At 42.8% G+C, this 19149-nt stretch overlaps 1 protein-coding gene across 3 annotated transcripts in view; it reads left to right on the top strand.

Annotated features, from left to right (window-relative positions):
* Positions 1 to 19149, top strand: part of SLC6A1 (solute carrier family 6 member 1) — a 61104-nt gene that overhangs the window by 29415 nt on the left and 12540 nt on the right. For 2 of the 3 annotated variants that reach the window (XM_040592393.1, XM_040592394.1), the window contains exons 2-9: positions 10570 to 10992; positions 11717 to 11848; positions 13312 to 13412; positions 15157 to 15266; positions 15386 to 15518; positions 16925 to 17059; positions 17179 to 17282; positions 17592 to 17716. In XM_040592393.1, the coding sequence (XP_040448327.1) occupies positions 10758 to 10992; positions 11717 to 11848; positions 13312 to 13412; positions 15157 to 15266; positions 15386 to 15518; positions 16925 to 17059; positions 17179 to 17282; positions 17592 to 17716 (1075 nt within the window). In that variant the 5' untranslated portion in view covers positions 10570 to 10757. The remainder of the gene's footprint in view (positions 1 to 10569; positions 10993 to 11716; positions 11849 to 13311; positions 13413 to 15156; positions 15267 to 15385; positions 15519 to 16924; positions 17060 to 17178; positions 17283 to 17591; positions 17717 to 19149) is intronic. The other variant, XM_040592395.1, reaches the window with a different exon arrangement.

Here is a 19149-nt window from a genome sequence, read left to right as displayed (position 1 = left end):
GACCAAGGGATCTGTCAAGCCAGGGATCTCGGGTTCTCTCAGCTCAGGCCTGCAGCTGACATGCCAGCCAGATGCAGAAAAAGCATATATGAGTAAGGGCTGCACCCAGAGCCCATGGTCATGTGTAGGAGACTTGCTTGTAGAAAAGAATATAAGAGAAGATTTTCATGTCTTGAAGGATATTTAGTTACAGAAAGTTGAGTCTGAGGTGCTGCTGAATTGTTGTTAAGGGAACTAGGGCTTGGATACCTAGCTGCAAAATACACAAAGTGCACTTGTGTTTTGTTCAGAGCGTTGCCAACCTTCTACAGCAAAATCTGTCCCCAGTGCCTGTCCTGAGACAGGCTTTCAATGTAGGCTTAAAATAATGCCGGAGAGGAACAAAACCTTGCCCTGTTGGTATTGTAATGCAATTGAGCCACCAGTTAAAACTAACAATGACTGGTTTTCAGGCAGTGACCACTTGCAAAATTCTCAAATTTATCTTGAGCTTTTTTTAAAAAAAGTGAAATGAAAGCAAATTGTTCCATTTATCTCATACCTTCAGAGCGAGTTTCCTGATTGTTTGTCCTTATCGCTTCAAGCCAGAAAGTGTTATAGATTTGCCAGGCATCTCAATATTGTAGCTTCAAATTCATGATTTGGCAGGAGGGGAGAGGGTTGAGAATTTCTTGTTTCCATTTAAACTGCTTTTAGTTCAGAATGAAATCCCATTTAAACTTAAAGGTTTGGACTGAAGTTTGAGGATCAAAGAAAACAGAACAGAAAGAAAATATGGTTTTAGCTTGGAGCTGTATCTGAAAAGGGTAACCTCCAGATTCAGAGCTTCTCCTTCTCTCTCGTCTGCACCCCCCTCCAAAAGGATATGCTTCTTCTAGTTTCTCCTGCAACAATCTTAACTGCTTTAACACGTGCATGTGCCTGCAGCCTCTTTCTGTTTGTTTGGTTTGCAGTATATGATAACTGCATAGAAGAGTCACAAATGTAAAGTGTTCTCTTATTCAGAAAATATGGCTATTTAAAATAAGCCATGATCTAAAATGTAGAGGCAGCACCAAAATTAGAATTGTTTGGAATTAGCAGTGTTGGCAGCTGCTATTGTCAGTCAATAGGCTTGTAAACTAGGAAATGGAGCATCTGCCATAGCTACCTCCTCTCCACCAGGCGTGGGGAATTTCAGGCCTGTTATGTATGGTTTGTTGTTTTTTTTTAAAAAAAAAAACAACCCTGTATTACCTGTTGGGTAAGGGGTCTTGTGGAAGTCATGAGGCAGAAGAAATGAATTGCAATAAACTGATACAAACTGAAGGAAGCTTGACTTGCATGAGGACTGTATACCCAGCCTCTAAAACCATGCACCATTAGCTCTCTGCTTGTCAAAGCCTGTTTCTAGCCCTGAATCTGATGCAGGGAGCTTTTTGGATCCTGTCTGTTGGGTGGGTCTCTAAGCTTTAGACAAGATCCCACCATGGAAGACATCCAAAGCCACTTGCCCAGTCACACAGAGAAAATATCATCTCAGATATGCCAAGATATCATCCTGTGAAGAATAACTTGGCCATGGCACTTTTAGACAGTGTTTTCAGATTTAAGACAAACCCAAATATCTCCAAATTTAGAAGCTGGAGGTGGGAGAAGGAATACATTAAACCAAGGGAAACATCCAGCACAAACATGCTGTATTTTTGTTACCCAAACTCTGTTGGTTTTATTAAACTACAGCTTTTGAAGCTTTTCTTCATCATCATTTTACATAAATTGTCTTTGTGGTCCTTTTGGCTTCATAATGAAGCATGAAATTAAAACTTTTGCATTTTTATGGCTAATAAAAAAAATATTGTAAACACTAGGGTTGGGTTTTTTTTTTTTTCTCTCTCTTCCCTGCTCCCCCCACCGATGGTGAAGATGCGTCTTTTCAACTGGTAAGAGTTAACAGCAGCCTTTTCAGAATAGAGATCTGCTTTAAGACAGTTTCTGGTCTAAATTTGGCCTGATTGGGTAGTGAGTTACATGGGAAATTACAGGCTGAGGAACGCTGTGCATTTAGTGAAATTTTGGGTGTTTGCATCAGATTCTGTGATCGTTGGCTTTGAAGGCTTGGTTGGGGCATACAGCTCGCAGTGGATGGCCATGCCATTGCTGCACTTCCCCCTTCAACAGTGGGCTTCTTGTAGCAGCGCTACCCTGAGCATTGACATAAACCAGGAGATGTTCACAGGCTGGTGATCAATAGTCAGTGCCCGCGTTAAATCTGGGAAACTTCAAACTAGAATGATGCTCTTTCCGATGTGACCTGGCATGTGGAGCGACATGTTTCTAACTACTCTTGCCCAAAACAATGACACCTCAAAAAAACCAAAAAAAAACCCCCAAAAAACCCCAAACAAAAAAAACCCAACAACCAAACAACGAAAACCTAAGATCTTTTACACAGGAACAGATGGCAGATGCTCAAACAAAGCAAAATCACAGGAGACCTGATCAGCACATACTGAGGGGTGGCAGAGTGTTTTATATCATGTTTTCACATCATGTTTTCAGCAAAGGAAATATGTAGGTCGTTGGGGACATCGCAGCTCCCAATGAATTAGGCAGTGTTTTCATAGGCTTCTAACAACATTAGTAACCCCAGTGTGACGGTGGCCCCAGGAATGGCTATGGCAGACTTGGCCTGAGCTAAGGGGCACGGGCCTGGTAGACCTGTTTCCTACAGGTAGTTCTTCTCTCCTGTGTCTACCAGTCTGTGCAAGCTGCAGACCCTTAGTCATCTTTAAAGAGGCAGTTTGAGCAGCTCTCTAGCCTCACTAGGAGGGGTGCTGCCCTGTTCCAGTGCAGCTCGCACAGTGACACCCTTCCAGCAACGCTGCAGGACCACCTCCCCCATCTCTTTTTCCATAGTGGAAAGCTACCTGCCGGCAAATGTGGCTATAGCATATCAGCACACCTTCTTTGGGAAGAGAAATAACCTGCAACTTACCAGATTGGTAAAAGTTAAATAAAAAAAACCACTACCTCCAGTTGCTTACACTGAGACTTTTTTTTTTTTATTTTTCGTTTGCAGAGGGAGACCGATCTTTGCTGGAGCCTTTATGTGCCTTATTTTGCCTTCATAAGGCAAACAGTCTTTCATACCTAATTGTTTGTATGTGCTGGAAATAAAAAGAGGCTATTAGAAAAGTGTAGCAATATTATTATTGAAGGTTAGGGGATTGCACTGGCACTCAAAGAAACTCTGCTCTAAATTCTGTGCCAGCCTACTGCTTGGGCAAATTGCTTTGCCTTTCTGTTGTACTTGCTGCTCCCTTTTTCTGTCCTGGCTTCCTGCATTGGTGTGTCTCCAAGGTCTCGCCTTTGTGCGCTCCCTGAGCCAGCTCAATGCCTTTAAGGCAGGAAGGCAGAACTGCCCAGCTCCTGCCTGCGGCTGCTCCTGGGGCTGCGCTGGCCGGGGCACAGACTGTGCGGGCAGCTGCGTCACAAGGACCAAGTAAGGGTGCAAAACGGGGGCCAGTGGAGAAAAACCAGATGGGCAGGTAGTTTACCACCTTCCTGGCCTCCCAGGCAAAGGGGAGAGAGGTGGATGGGGGAAAGGTGTATGTAGGGAAGCAAACCAGGGGATTGCCAGTACCTGTAAGACAGAACTTTCTTTGATTTCTGAAGTTCAGAGCAGGACAGTAAATCCACTGCTCCGCTAAACTTGTATTTGGCTTGCTTCTGTGGCCAAGGAGGATCTGGTGTGTTGGGTTGATTCCTGGGTGTCGGCAAGGGGATACTGGAACTTGTCTTAGCATCAACTAGGATGCTGACTGTCACCAGTCATGACCTTTTTTCAACCTCTCCATGTTCCCTAGCAGTTGCATTTTCTACACTGTCAACCAGCGTGTGCTCTGAGGGAAGGCCTTTGGGTCTGCACAGCGCAGATGCTTATTAGTACCAATTAGGGATAAAGAATGATACCCAACTAATGGGAACAGCAACGAGCAAAACTGTTTTTATACTGCAGTAACTTAGATTATTACCCTGCTCTATAAAACTTCAGATGGTTGGGGGTACAACCAGAAGATAAGAGTCCAAGTAAGTATGGGAATGCTGTCTGTAGCTAGACAGCTTCTCTAGAGCAAGTCTTATTCAATAGTTGACTGTGGTGAAGCTAGAAGTGAACGTGTGGTTGCAGTAGATGGTAATTATTGTATTTTGTTGCAGTAGTCAGTCTAGAAGCTAATAAATTGTGATACTTTATTGCAAAGAAATACAACAACGAAACCACAAAGAAAACACCATTCAGTAAGGTAGGAAATAACCAAAGTCTGTAGGCAAGGAGGTACTCCACACTGTCAGAGCCATTTGCTTCTGTTGTAAATTGCTAGAATTCTATTTAAAGTTTAGCCCAGAATGTTTTTTGATGTGTAAATATAGAGTACTAGGGGCAGATTGCACTAATGTGAGCTGAGCAATAATATACTCAAATAATGTATAACTGCCCACAGCCTTGCTATAATTACCAGGAATGATTGGGAAATAATGTTAGTCAATATTAAAATCTTGTAAAAGACTGATTATCAGTTACTTAGTTCTGGTATAATTCTGTGATGAGTGGAAAAATCTTCTGTTTCCTTGCATATCCCTCCGTGATAAATTGTGTGTTTTAAATAAAAATTATACAAGGTCCAGGTGGGAAAATCATTACTGGCTTATGAAAAAATATTGCAATTTTGTAACAGGGTTCAGACTGACTCCCAAGATTGTCAGGATAATTTTGCACTTGTGGTGCAAGTGTGTTTTGCTGCATCTCTACTCTGAAGTTAACCAGAAGGACAAAATTCATTGCCTTTCAAAAATAACCTTGCTATGGGCTATATGGCCAGCACTTAGCACTTTTCATGACCTGGATCTTGCGCTTCTTGTTTGTTTCTCTTTTTTTGTATTTTACTGTGGATTTTTCTGGAATTACAGAATCCCTTATAATTGCAAAGCTATACCTTTGCTAGTAAGATCTTTAAAAAGAAATCTAAAATGTTATTGTGGAGGGTTAAGTGACAAGTATTTATTTAAGGGTCTGACCATAGTATGTCCTGAGAGCAATACTTTTTGAAGGAGAAGCTCTTTCTGCAGGTTAGACCTGCGTTTCTTGTACTTCAACAGTGACTCTCACTCCTGGAGAGCTGTGCGTACTACAGAAGATGTATGTAAGCATCATTGCTGAGCTGAAGCTGGGCTTCGGGAGTAAACGCTTGTGATTTGGGCTTAACGTCATGCAGGTACCTCAGCAGGAATCTGTGCCTCAGAAATGTGAGCAGTTCTGGTGATACTGTTTGGCTTTTGTTTTCCCTATTTCTTTCTAGAGTGCTGAATTAATTCTGCTTGTGAAGGTTGGAAAATTGAAAAGTTGGTGGTTTTCCTTCTTGGTGGTGGTGTGACTGTCTTCAAGCCATCCTTATCGCTGCTTTGGATTCTTGTGACAACTTGTGCATTCCATCAGAGACAGATAAGTGCTATAGAAATGCTAGCACAACTTACAGAGAGGCAAGACAGAATTTTTTTAGGAGACTTTTATTTCTTTCCTTCACATGCAGGCTCTCCTGTGTAGCTAGAGAGAAAATGTGTTCCTTTAATGCTAGCTAGAACTGGGAGCAAGCAAATGAGTTTTCATGTCATATCTTAGAGCCTGAAAGAAAGCATCCTGGTGGAAAGGAACCTGGGGGTTTTGGTCAACAGCCACCTGAACATGAGCCAGCAGTGTGCCGGGTGGCCAAGGAGGCCAACAGCATCCTGGCTGGTATCTGAAACAGTGCGGCCAGCAGGACCAGGGCAGTGACCGTCCCCCTGCGCTCGGCGCTGGTGCGGCCGCACGGCGAATCCTGTGTTGGGTTTTGGGCCCCTCACTGCAAGACAGACACTGAGGGGCTGGAGCGTGGCCAGAGACGGGCAGCGGAGCTGGGGAAGGGGCTGGGGCACAAGTCCTGTGAGGAGCAGCTGAGGAACTGGGGGTGTTCAGCCGGGAGAGGAGGGGGCTCAGGGGGGACCTTATTGCTCTCTGCAATGACCTGACAGGGGCTGTGGGCAGGAGGGGTCGGTCTCTTCTCCCAGGTGACAAGTGACAGGACAAGAGGAAATGGCCTCAGGTTGCGCCAGGGGAGGTTTAGATGGGATGTTAGGAAGCATTTCTTCACTGAAGGGGTTGTCAAACATTGGAACAGGCTGCCCAGGGGAGTGGTTGAGTCACCATCCCTGGAGGTGTTTGATGTGGTACTAAGGGACATGGTTTACTGGTGGACTTGGCAGTGCTAGGTTAACAGTTGGCCTTGATCTTTAAAGGCTTTTTTCTAACCTAAACGATTCTATGATTGCCCAATGCAAATGTAATCGTAAGTGTAAATAACCTGTGGCCACAGCGGGCTCAAATGGAGTCCCACTCAGGTTAGAGGAATAATACCGTCAAAGTTTTATGAAGCCAACGTGGCATCCTATCTAACAGCATTTCTCCAGCATTTCTTGAATGGAGCTGCTATAGCCTTGCCTTGTGTAGAGCCCTTGGAGCTGCTGCAGTCTGGGGAGGGAGGAACACAGTGGATTGGAGGGGAGAGAGTAATGAACTTTGAACGTAACAGGTTTATCATTTAAAGGAGCTGGGGTTTCCTGCTGATTTTGCGTGCTTCTGAACTTTATTGCCTTTTGATATCAGTTGTGAAAGATTATAGTAATATTGCTGTTCACTTTCATTTTATGCAGCCAGTTCTAAACTCTGCAAATCCACTTTTATGCAGACCAGGAGAGAGAAAAATGCTTTTATTAATGAAGTGGCACTCTCTTTGTTCCAGTTGCCCTGGTTGTGCTTATTACCTTGGCTGCTATGTGTGCTTGGCGCTCTCAGGTCATTCTTCTCTAATGTGGTGGTGACGCGGGACAACCAGATGGTATCCAAAACCCTGTTTTAGAGGGCTTTCTCCTCTTGGCTGAGCAACCCTAGTAACTGAAGTCAAGGAAGCTCTATTGTGCACTGAGGAATGTGGTGGGAAGCTGCTGTGCCCTTCCTAGCACACTCAGTGTTGGCATGAAGGAACCGGGGGAGCAAAGACCAGCTTATTTAAAAGATCTCTCCATCTTCTTCCCGCAAAGCATAGCACTGCATAGTGAGTGTCGTACCTGCTCTTGCTGGCTGACAACTAAAATTTGTATTTCATTTTGCCCAAGCCAACCCACAGAGCTTACATAAGTGTCTTTGTGTCCCATCCCGTGTCAGACCAATTTTAAATTTAAATCCCAGTGCTGTGGGATATTGCCTAATCAGATTAGAGTGCATGTACCAAGTATCTTTACTGCTGTATCGCCAGTTCTTCTAGACTGTTGTACCTAAAACATAGTTTTTGAAGTATTACTGTATATGAGGAGTGTGGATTGGAGGTTAGTTATGTCTGTTGTTATAATTTATTATTATTATTAGGCTTGGGGAATTTTTTTTTTTGTAGCATGGAAAAAAACCTCATTTCAAGCCTATGGAATGAAAGCATTTTTTCATTGTCTGATGCTCATGTGCTGTATCACCATATACGCACAAACGTCCATGCATTGAGACCGCTGTTGGTGAAATCTCCAGCGTGGTATCCAAATGGAGTAATGGCATCGGCGGTGGGAGGGCAGGACAGATGCAAACTGGCCAGTTCACACCTCCACCGTCTCAAAACAAGCTTCTGCTGAGTCCTTTGGGCTTGCCACTGCCTGAGGTTGCTGGGTACTTGAAGTGTGTGCAATGGGGTGTTTGCCAAAGGTTGTGCTGTACGGCAGAGTTAAACACACCTCCATGTGTGATTGAGACTACGGCTTTCAGTCTCTTTTAGTATTAAAAAGCACCAGGCTGCCTGCCAAAATAGATGTGCACACTTGCTGGGGAGTCTTGTGAAGTTTCAGCCTTACATGCAGCATTACAGTAGTATTGACACGGGTTTGGGCGCCTTCCTCCGGGATAACTCACAAAGTCCCAGGTTCTTTGCTTTGTTCGTGAGGATTTTCTAACTAACCCTCTGGTTTGTCTTTGTTGTGGACTCTTACACTAGACTAAATTACTCACTTTATTCAACAGAGGCTTTAATTGTAGAATCATAGAATAGTTTAGGCTGGAAGGGACCTTAAAGATCACCCAGTTCCACCCGCTGCCCTGGGCAGGGCCACCTCCCCCCAGCCCAGGTCGCTCCCAGCCCCGTCCAGCCTGGCCTTGGGCACTGCCAGGGATGGGGCACCCACAGCTGCTCTGGGCAGCCCGTGCTGGTGTCTCGCCACCCTCACAGGGAAGAAATAAATGCGTACCCCAAACTCTGCGGGGTCAGGCAGGGCTGGAACAGCGAGGGCAGGCTATGCCCCGCACTGGCCGGCACAGCCTGCCTGTGGATGTGAGGGGGTGAACCCATGGTCCTGTTGGCTTGGTGGTTCAGTTCTGAGATTCAGCGTGGATCCTTTCCTGGAGTGCTGCCTGAGGATGAGTTTCTCCCTCATCATGAGCCAAACGAGAGATAGGCATACATGTATCTCTCCACGCAGTGTTGGTTTATTTGGTTTTTTTTAATGTTGTTTTGGGTTGCCTTTTCCACTCATTCTCAACACACTCAGCCTCTTTCAGTACGAGGATGCTCCTGCTGGTGATAAAGCACAGCCCAAATGTAAATTGCAACAACAACAAAAATCTAGTCTAGTACAGGACCTGTTTGTAAAAGTAGTGGAACAGTCTGATGATCCTGTACTTCGTACAGCCTGTGTTGGCTAAAAAAGAAACATTTCCAGTTCTGTATCTTCATCAGCAGGTGGTGCTGGCAAACTGCACATTTGTCAGTGCACTGGTGGAGCCTCTGCACCACGGAGTAACAGAGGTGCAGCTGCGGAGGGCAGGACTTCACCCCGAGCCCAGCCTCAGAGCAGGAGCTCCGCTTGGCCAGCAGTGCTCCGTATTTCCTCGTCCCTAAGGAGATGCCTTACCTGAGCTGCTCACGCCTCTGCCTACAGCCAGGAATGGTGCGCACTGGCGCACAAGGTTGGACAGGCTTGCACTGAAATACGGAAAACTAAAGTGCACGGTTTTATGAAGGGGAGATGTCTGCACGTGGAGGGACTCGTGGGGATGTGAAAGTGCGTAGGTGGTGTCCCCCTTTGAGTCCCACCTTGAATTAGGACTGAGAGGAAGATGACAGGCTTGGTCTTTGTTTCTCTCCTCACCCCAGCATACGTACAGCTGGTTTTTCTTCAGCTTCCAACTGGAAAACTTTTCTTTTTAAAATTGTTAGATGTGGCCTTATTGTAAGCATTACAATCACGCGGTGATCTGAAATTGGGAGAAAAGTACTGTTTGCAACAGAGTCTTTACATGATTTTTATGTTTCTTAACATAACTTACAATCGGAAGTAAATGACTAGTAGTACCAATCTTCCTTTACACAAATCTGTAAATAAAATTATTGCTGATCATTGCATGACCTCGTGGCCAGTGTTGCCAACGTCGCCACAAGTTGTGGCTTCACGTGGGCAGGTGTTCGTTTGTTGCAATCTCTGGTTTTGAGGAGTGGTGGTGGCATGGGGTACTTAGTAAGAGGAACTAGACAATGTATAGATCATGAATATACAGACAGTAGGCATGCCAAGGACACTAGCTCGCTGCGTTTCTTCCAGCTGAAGTGGAGCTGTGGAGCTGTTTGCAGGAGTCGTGTGCGCTTCAGAGTTGACTGAAATATCCCAGGTCGCTTTTCATCACACATATTTGCTTTCTTGATTTTTCCTTTCTTTATTTAGATTTTTAAAATTGATACAGTACCAGTAATGGGTTTTGAAAAGGTGCAGGAATGTCACCCATGGTAGGAAGCAGAAACTGAGGAGTGATTATTGCAGCCTGTTGTTTAACAGTGCCAATAATTTAAGCTTAGTGAAATGTTTGTCTTATATTAGCAGCTAATTATAACAACATGCAAAACTTAACATCGTTACCCAGGATTAAGCCCTGTTGCTTGTTCTGGTTTATTGTTTAATTCCTTTGGGAGTATTTTAGAGAAAGGTGTTTTGGGTAAGTGTGCGCTGTTCATAACTTTTAAAATTCACTGTTAAAGGTGGAAAGTGCTACCTCTTGATAACCACAACATCTTGTGAGTAAAGGAGCTGTACAATCATGGGAATTCCTCTTTACTTTTTAAAACACGGAATGGTTAAATGGAATAGTAGCCCCAAGCCGGGCTGTTATATCTATACTGTGCACTGGACTATTCCATAGAAACCTCATTACTGACTCGTCTTACACGTACATATATGCCATCTGGGCTGTACGCTATGTACCATACAGTGCTGCACTTTAGAATTGTTTTTTGCTGTATACTCCTAAGGGGGGAAAAAACAGATAACTGTGACTCGGAGTTTGTTTGGGGGGGACTGTGTTAGCTCTGCCCTGCCTTCTGCTGAGTCAATAAGAAACAATCCGAGGGGCAGAGCCGAGCCCTTCGGTGGGACGCCCGCGCCACAGAGCTTTCTCTGGTCACTGCCCTCGCCGTGGTGCCTGGCATGCTGCTGGAGCACATCTGACTCCTGTGCTCTTGTCTGTTCCAGAGGGATCCAGCAGCTGGTGCCGGGTCGTGGCCCACCCAGGGGGCTCCCGGCGGGGGCTGGGGGTGCTGCGCCTGTCCCGCCGCCGCGCCCGGGGGTGACCACCAGCCGCAAAGCTGCTGTCCACGTGGACCGGAGCCGAAATCGCCCGCCCGGCTGCTGCCAGAGCCTCGTCAGCCAAGGCCCGAGACATGGCAACGAACGGAACCAAAGTGGCGGATGGGCAGATCTCCACGGAGGTGGATGCTTCGATCACCAATGACAAGCCTAAAACCTTGGTAGTAAAAGTGCAGAAGAAGAAGACGGATCTTCCGGACAGAGATACATGGAAAGGAAAATTTGACTTTCTTATGTCCTGTGTAGGTTATGCCATTGGCTTAGGGAATGTGTGGCGATTTCCATACCTTTGTGGCAAGAATGGTGGAGGTACGTTTGCTGTTTCATTCTTACAACCTCTGATATATTTGTATATTAGAATTCACCATAAAAAATTATTACTAAAGTAGAACTTGCTTTTAATAGCTTTTTCATCTGTATTTCGGGTTTGGTGGCTTGTTTGTTTGTTTGCTTGGTTTTATGCTTTGCACATGGAAGGTTGGAGCCATTTTGCAGTGTGATGCTCTGCTTTGAAGTCCGCTCTGGAGTTTATTCGAACTTCTGGTCGGCAGGTGCTCTTGAAAGCCCTTGAGGCATTAGAGCAGAACTAAAGCACGTTGCCCTCCAGCCCGTCGGAGAACTCTGTCTTTTGGACTGAGTTTTTGAGAGGATTGCATACAGCTTGTAATACTGTCTCCGAGCTTCCCCCAAAAGGCTAACTCCGGCTGGAAAGCAGCCAGTTCTGGTTAAAGCCTTTATGCTCTCTGCGTGCTCCTGTGATAGATGAAAGCAACAAAATACACAGTCCTTCTGGATTTTAGCTTTTTACTTAAACAGAAAGTATTTAAATGATTAGTAGGTATATTTTTCCCCTTATTTGCACTTCTTGAGATACTAGTTCAGAAGTGTACTTTCCACTAACTTTTCAAAAAAGTTACACTTAGGAGGAAAAAAATGTGGGTTTGTTTTCGTATACAATAGGGACGGAAACAGTGGAAACTCACTTCTGTTTCTCACCACTGTAACAAACTTTTTTTTTTTTAATTCTTATTAGGTGCATTCCTGATTCCCTATTTCCTTACTTTAATTTTTGCTGGAGTGCCACTGTTTCTTTTGGAGTGTTCCCTTGGTCAGTATACATCTATAGGAGGCCTCGGAGTGTGGAAGCTTGCTCCAATGTTCAAAGGTACAGTATGAAATGAGATTACTTTCCATTTGTTTCCAAGTTGTAGAAGTTGCACAAAGTGACAGGGCAAGGGTGTTTCTTTATGCCTTCATATTTTTACTTAAACCATAATTTTCTACAAAACCCCCTATTTTTCTGAGGTGTAACTGACAATTTCGAAACACGCTAGGGTATTATTCATTCCCCATTAAAAGTAGTGAGACTTGAGCATTAAAATCTCAACAAACTTATTTCTGAACTTCAAAAGCTTTTATGTTTTGTTAGGAACATGTAAAGACAGTTCAAAATAGCATATTAAATCTAGCAATATTTGTCTGAGCAAGTATGGAACTCTGTTCACAGCAATTTGCTAAACATTGTTTCTAGCTGAGGGCACAGACGTTTGTATCTCCTGTTGCTCTTTATTGAAAATCAAATCAAAAGCCAGACACTTCAAATATGGCCATTTCATGCTGAATTCCTTAGGACAGGCTCATTCCACACTTAAATTTTTAGCTAGTGTGAAGTTTCTCGTTGCTAGAACCTAAAGGTTTTAATTTAGGTTCTGTGTAGACCTACAAACCTTACAAATGGTGCTTTTCACCCTCTAGTCCCAAATTCTGTGACACTTAAGAGCTCCTGAGCTCACTTCTGGAATAGCAGAGGACCAAGTTACGCACTGAGTTATAAATTACTTCACACAGTGGAACTGACAGCATAGGGTGAGCTAGAAGTGTGCTTAGAGTAATTTTGTTCTAGAAAATTTTGTGTGGGAAAACCCAGAGAGACAATAATATTTCTCACAAGTAAGTATTTTCGCTTTGCTTGGGTCACTGCTGTTGGTAGGGGGCACAATGTGAAGTATAGGCTTGGCTTTGCATTATACTTATTATTTTGAGCAGTTCCTCCCGTTTAACGTCATGTGGCAACTGCCACCAGCTTGAATATTTTAAAATACTTCCCTGACATCTCCATGTGGGGTAAAAGACAAGGCATCCTCATTGTGGAACCCCTGACATTCCTTTAGTCTGAGATGATGTAATAGCATTATACTAAGCATCCAGCATTTTGATCAGTGTACTAAACAGCTAGCTGGTCTTAATGACCCATACTCAATTTGCATGCACCTGCCAGAAGTTTCTGTGGGGCTCCTGTTTCAGAGAATAAGCTGATACAGCTCATTTCTCTAGGAGTAAAAAATGCCTGTAAAATCTCAGCAGCAGCAAATGTCACTCCTTACTGCAACACACAGAGAACTGGACACTGAGATTAAATTTATGGATGACTGAACTATCACCCAAATTAATGACCTCTTTATAATGGTACTTCTAAAATTTTCACTTAGCTTCTACAAAATTTAGTAAATGGTATCTGCCCCCTATGTTGTATTTGTCCTTCTGAACTGCAGCTCTTCATTTGACACTTGTACAAATGTTACTAAAAGTTACCTTCTTTTGATTCTTTTTATTATTTTTTTTTTACAGGTGTGGGACTAGCTGCTGCAGTCCTTTCCTTTTGGCTAAATATTTACTACATTGTGATTATTTCATGGGCCATATACTACCTGTATAATTCCTTTACCACTGTAAGTGTGTGTGTTGGGGGGGGGGGGGGGGTGTTGGAATTGTTTGTTGGATGTAAAGCAAAGTGACATATAGATGGTTGATGAATCTGTCTCACTGTAAAGGTGTGAGTTTGACACAAAATGCATAGAAATTAGTAGGGTAAGCCATTCCTTACTAAAGGAAAACTATTTGGTAAAAACGTGTTTTTAGATTTTTTTTCTCCACAAGAAATTTCTCTACATTCCTTAATGTAGAATAGAAAACTGTGAGGAAAGTATTCCATTCCAGGAATGCCAGTGGCAAAACATAGTCATAGGTTATTTTGGAGCCACAGGCTTCTCTTTGTTAACCATTTGTTTAAATTTCCTCATCTTAATCTTTAGAGCCACAGCTCTTTCATCTGCACCCTTTTAGTTTCACTTATTGATTGTCTCTGCCCTTTAATTGCAAGCATGCCTGCTTGCTTCTTTGCTTAGCAGGTCGTGCTCAGGCTTCAGACTCCTCGCCCTGGCAATGCTAACAACAGTTACTAGTACCCCTTTGCCTTTGAGCCTACAGTCCCCTGAGAAAAATTCTAGTGTATAACTGATTATTTTTTTTCCTCTACAGCAGCCACACAAATGTTAGTTCTTGGGGAAATAGTATCATTGCAATATGTTTCAATAGTGGAGGGGTTTATTAAATAAAATCTCCATGGAATGGAAGGTCTGTGACTTGATTAGCTCTGAACTTCCATTCATTGTTGCTATTTTCGTTTGTTTTCTTTCCTTCTAACTTTATTTTTAGCTGCATTTTCCCCCCCTCAAGGGTGATTCATCGGCTGAGTGCGTGTTGTCTGATTTGTGGGGTTTGGCCATCTGAGGAAGCATTCTTACATAAGTCTCAGTAATTAATGCATTATTGTTCAATTGTCTCTTCCACAAATTTTGTTCATGCTTGCTTTTTCTGGGCTTTCAAGAATTACCCCTTGACCAGCTTTGCATTAATTTCTATCTGGGAGTGACATGACCATTTCTTTTTTTGTTATCGTGAGATATGTTATTGATGTGAAAGGTCGGTCAGCCTGGAAGTGGTGCACTGGCCCATATTAGATGAATATTGACTTCTAATTCCCTTGAAGCCTCTTATCCTTGTATGTAAAATATGCAGTATCCCGATACAACATTTTCTGTGAGAGGATTTTCCAAGATTGGCCATCAGAAGAATATTTGAGTTGTAACTAAATGAGATTTGTTCTAATGGATATCATATTGAAACGACCTCTGCTTCTCAGAACTTCTTGAAAGATAACTTAATGTAATGAACACATGTAGAAAACTCATGTAGAAAATAGAAGGTTTACGCTTTTCTAATTGTCCCCTGATGTGAGGGGAAAATGGTTATCTCTGATCAACAACCATCACACCTTTATTACCTCTAGTGCAACAAGAAGTAACAAGACCTCCAGGAGGTCCTTTCTGCTGCCCTTGTTTCTTGTAGTGCTCAATATATTCTCACATGCTGAGAGGCGTATCAGATTCCAAAGCATTTGGGTTGATTTATTAAAGAAAGGAAGAAATATTTTCACATCTGATTCACACAGTTGATATGAAGTTAAATAACTTATGTGGCAGACATGCACCCCAGGGATATCAGTGCAGTGCAGAACTCAAAGTCTATTAGTTCTCCACTCAACTGTCATTTCTAGTAGAGAGAGATATATCTAAGGTAATGCTTACTTTTAAAGTATTTTACTGTATAGGTTTCTCTCTCTTTCTTAAATAGACTCTTCCTTGGAAACACTGTGAGAACCCATGGAACACTGACCACTGCTTCTCCAATTATACCTTAGCAAACACCACCAACATGACAAGTGCTGTGGTCGAATTCTGGGAGTAAGCTGATAATTTTTCTCTATATCATTCCTATGCATATGTAAGGATCAACTTGTTATCATTCATATGCTATCTTCTGAATTAGTTGCCAAATACACCATTCTCTTGGCTTATTCTAGACGCAACATGCACCAGATGACTGATGGATTGGAAAAACCAGGGCAAATCCGATGGCCGCTAGCAATTACTCTAGCAATTGCCTGGATTCTGGTGTATTTTTGTATCTGGAAGGGGGTAGGCTGGACTGGAAAGGTAAGATTAAAAAGTACTGTGAATACTTTTCAATTAAAAATTCCCATTTTACTCAAATATTCTGAAAATCCTTGAGGTAAGAAGCACTGGGGATAGTTTTGCTGGAAAAGCTCTGTGAAGTACTTAATTTCTATCTTTCTTGAATTGATACAGCGCCGTGTTTTTCAAAGGGCTGATTGCTGTGTAGCTAGATCTGACCACAGTCTTAGATGATATGTTCACTTAATAGACTTCTTGGCTTTGCCAGGTATAAAGTGACCTAAAAATATGTCTGCTTGTCCCTGGGATGAATATTCTAGCTAGTCTGGATAGCGACAGAGAGAGGATGCAGTGTTTTGGCTTCGGTGAGAAGCATGCATTTATTGCACAGCTCTTGCTGGGCTCAGATATATAAGTGTTGAAGCTGTACTTCATGGAAGAGCTACCCCCTCCTTTCCTTGTACTGAATGAAAGCCGCAGGTGGTTCTTTCCACAGTCACACTTGCTTGCTGTACTTCTTGGAGTCTGGCTGGTTTCTGAGTGCAAAATGGAATTTACTAACAAACTAGCAGAAATTATATTATTGACAGACCTTTCTCCAGGAATGAGAGCAGCAGCATCCGACATTGGCATATACATTTTCCTGCCACATTGGAGAGAGGGAGAAATCTTAGGGAAGCGAAAAGCTGCAGCCATGAGGCTTGGTGGCAACAGAAGGCTTGGGTTGTAAGACCTCAGGTCTGCTGTAGAGGACTAGGTTTTTTTTCATACTGAAAGAATGAATTGTTAACTTTTGACAAGAGGGTTATAACTGTGACCCCCACTTCAAGCTGCATGTTGAACACAACCTAGCTGAGCTCAGACCAAACCATTTCAGTTCTCCTGTCTGCAAAGAAGGTGGCAAAAGGAGGGCTGGCTTTGTTTCTTTGGAATCTGACTTGATAGTGTCTTTTTTTCGAGGGCTTTTGAAAAGGCAAGAGAGTAGGACCCTGTATATCATTACACAGATGAGGAGAGAGTGTGAAAAATACATGACCGGGTGTCTGAGAGATGGAGAAATAAACTAACAGATGTTGTTCTACAAGCAGGGTACTGGTGCCATGAACCTTGTGCTTTTGGGAGCTCCCCTTGTTGAATACAAAAAAAGAAAAGCATGAGCCCCTTGTGCAAAAATATCCTAGTCCAGTATATTCCACCTTCAGGAAAATCCCCAACAGCCACCTGCCTTGTAGACATGGTGTTTAGGGAACTCTGCAGTGGGCACTCCCCTTTCCACACCAAGCTTTTCCATTGATAACTGCTTCAGTTTTAAAAGTCAGCCTCAATTGCTGCTACAGTATTTTTAGGGAGCAGATATTTTCTGAAGTGTTAATAAGCACAGATCATTCTTCCTTCGACACTTACAATGTCTTGTTTCTTCACATCAGGTGGTATATTTCTCTGCTACTTATCCCTATGTTATGCTGCTTATCTTGTTCTTCCGTGGTGTAACACTGCCTGGAGCAAAGGAAGGCATTTTATTCTATATAACTCCCAACTTCAGTAAGCTTTCAGACTCTGAGGTAAATATTCCACCACTGTAAACAAAAGTTTCACTACTAACTGTTCACCTTTCAGACATATGACCTGCTCTTCAAGTGCAGAAACAGATTTTAAAAAAAAAATTATTTCCTGCAATCAGGTTTGGCTGGATGCTGCTACACAGATTTTCTTCTCCTATGGTTTGGGTCTTGGTTCACTGATTGCCCTTGGGAGTTACAACCCTTTCCACAACAATGTTTACAGGTAAGCAGATGACTGCACATATTACAATGGCACTTTCCTGTCTCAGCTGGAGCTGGATTCTTTCTGTCTACTGTATCATTGAAATAAAAGTGTAGTCTCTTATCTGAATATTGTTAAATCTAACTAGGAATGAGATGTATAACTGCATTTACACTAATAGGAGAGACAGTGTGACTTGTCCAGAGTGAAATGGAACCCAAACTGTGGAATCCTAAATCATGAAATCTTTCCACAGGAAAAAAGGTTAATATGCTGATGAATAGTAGCATTGCTTTACCTACTGCTTAAAGCACCTTACCTTTATTTCAGGGACTCCATCATAGTGTGCTGCATAAACTCATGCACAAGCATGTTTGCTGGCTTTGTCATCTTCTCCATTGTTGGATTCATGGCTAATGTCACAAAGAGGCCTATTGCAGATGTTGCAGCATCAGGTATCCAATATATTTTTCTCTGAGTTGTTCAGTGGCATCAGTTATTTTTCATTTGTACGTTGTATCCAGCTGCGTCATGTAATTGTACAAAATCCCTCCCTCAAAACATTCCTCACCTCCCTGTTACTGATTGCGAAAGGGCGAGCATTGTTTCAAACCTCTCAAGGCAGCAGCAGCGAAATATTTCCTGTGGAGCAGAAGGTCTGCCTGCCCGCCTCGTGCTCTCAAACCTCTGGCGTGCGGAGTGGTCAGCCAGAGCCTCACCTCGGGCTGGCGCAGTGACTACTGATGAACACAGCTGCCAGGGGACGCCTTTACAAGAGGTGGCAGCACAGTGTGGTGCTTCAGTGCTTAGCTGTGACATCAGATTATGAGCCTCTTGCTACTGAAATTCTTAAAAGCAAACTGAAAGGAGCAATGGTGGTTATTATGGTTTTGGCACCACCATTTTCAAATTCAGTTAGGTTTTAAAATTCCCTTTACTGTTTCTTGAGGTTAAACCCTTTGAGGCAGCTCCATTTCTCACCTGTTCAGACCTACGGCTATCAGCCAAATTTAGGGGACCCTTTATTATCAAAGTCATTTTACTTAGGGCAGTAAGATGTCCATGGAAGAATTCTGCTATTGTTTGCAGTTGCTTGTCTTTCTTCCAGATGAAAAAGCTTAAAGTAGCAGAGCAGATGGTTTCCCTAACCCAGCTGGTGTACCAGACACTCATTTAGCAGTTCTGGCCACAGGGAGGGATCTGATAACTGAAGGCTTGGTTGGAAGTCACTGGTGGACAAAATACGTCTTACTATACTAGTAAACATATCCCATTGATGAAATATTTCCTTCATTAGAGAAGTACAGAATTTAAGCCCTAAAAATAACCTTCAATAAACTACACATAGAAAGAAATTAAGAAAAAAATTATGATGGCGTGCACGGTTATCCAAAAATGCTCTGGAAAGTCAGTGGTGTGTGAAATAAGCTCCTTGGATTTATGTCTTTGACATAGATATAACTATATAAAGATGACATCTGCAAACAGAACAATATTTTTATATCATAAGCTCCTAAATACATTTTAAGGCTCCTAAGATAATGGACTTCTGAAAGATGCACATGATCTCCTGTGGCCACTAATTGCAAAGGCTATTTGGAAATTTGACCTTTTAATTAAGGGCTTCCATTTCTCCTAGCAAGCTCAGAACCTGATGCTTTATTTTAGTACCATGGGACGTGTTGTTTTGTGATCTTTTATGCAGCTTTCGAAAACAAACAATATTAAAAGTTGTAGCTGCATTTTGGTGGAATGTATAACAGAGTGAAATTAAAAACATGTTTATCTTAAGTTTATTTTGCTTTTACTGCTGCCATTTGGAAGGCATTCTGATCATATCTGGTATTGCTAGCAAGTAATTGTTTGAAAAGCTGCATTGCGTTTACTT

The sequence above is a fragment of the Falco naumanni genome, chromosome 4 (assembly GCF_017639655.2).
Source record: "Falco naumanni isolate bFalNau1 chromosome 4, bFalNau1.pat, whole genome shotgun sequence".
In the NCBI taxonomy this organism is placed as follows: domain Eukaryota; kingdom Metazoa; phylum Chordata; class Aves; order Falconiformes; family Falconidae; genus Falco; species Falco naumanni.
Note: the sequence above shows the minus strand (reverse complement) of the source record. Positions and strands in the feature narration are given on the sequence as shown.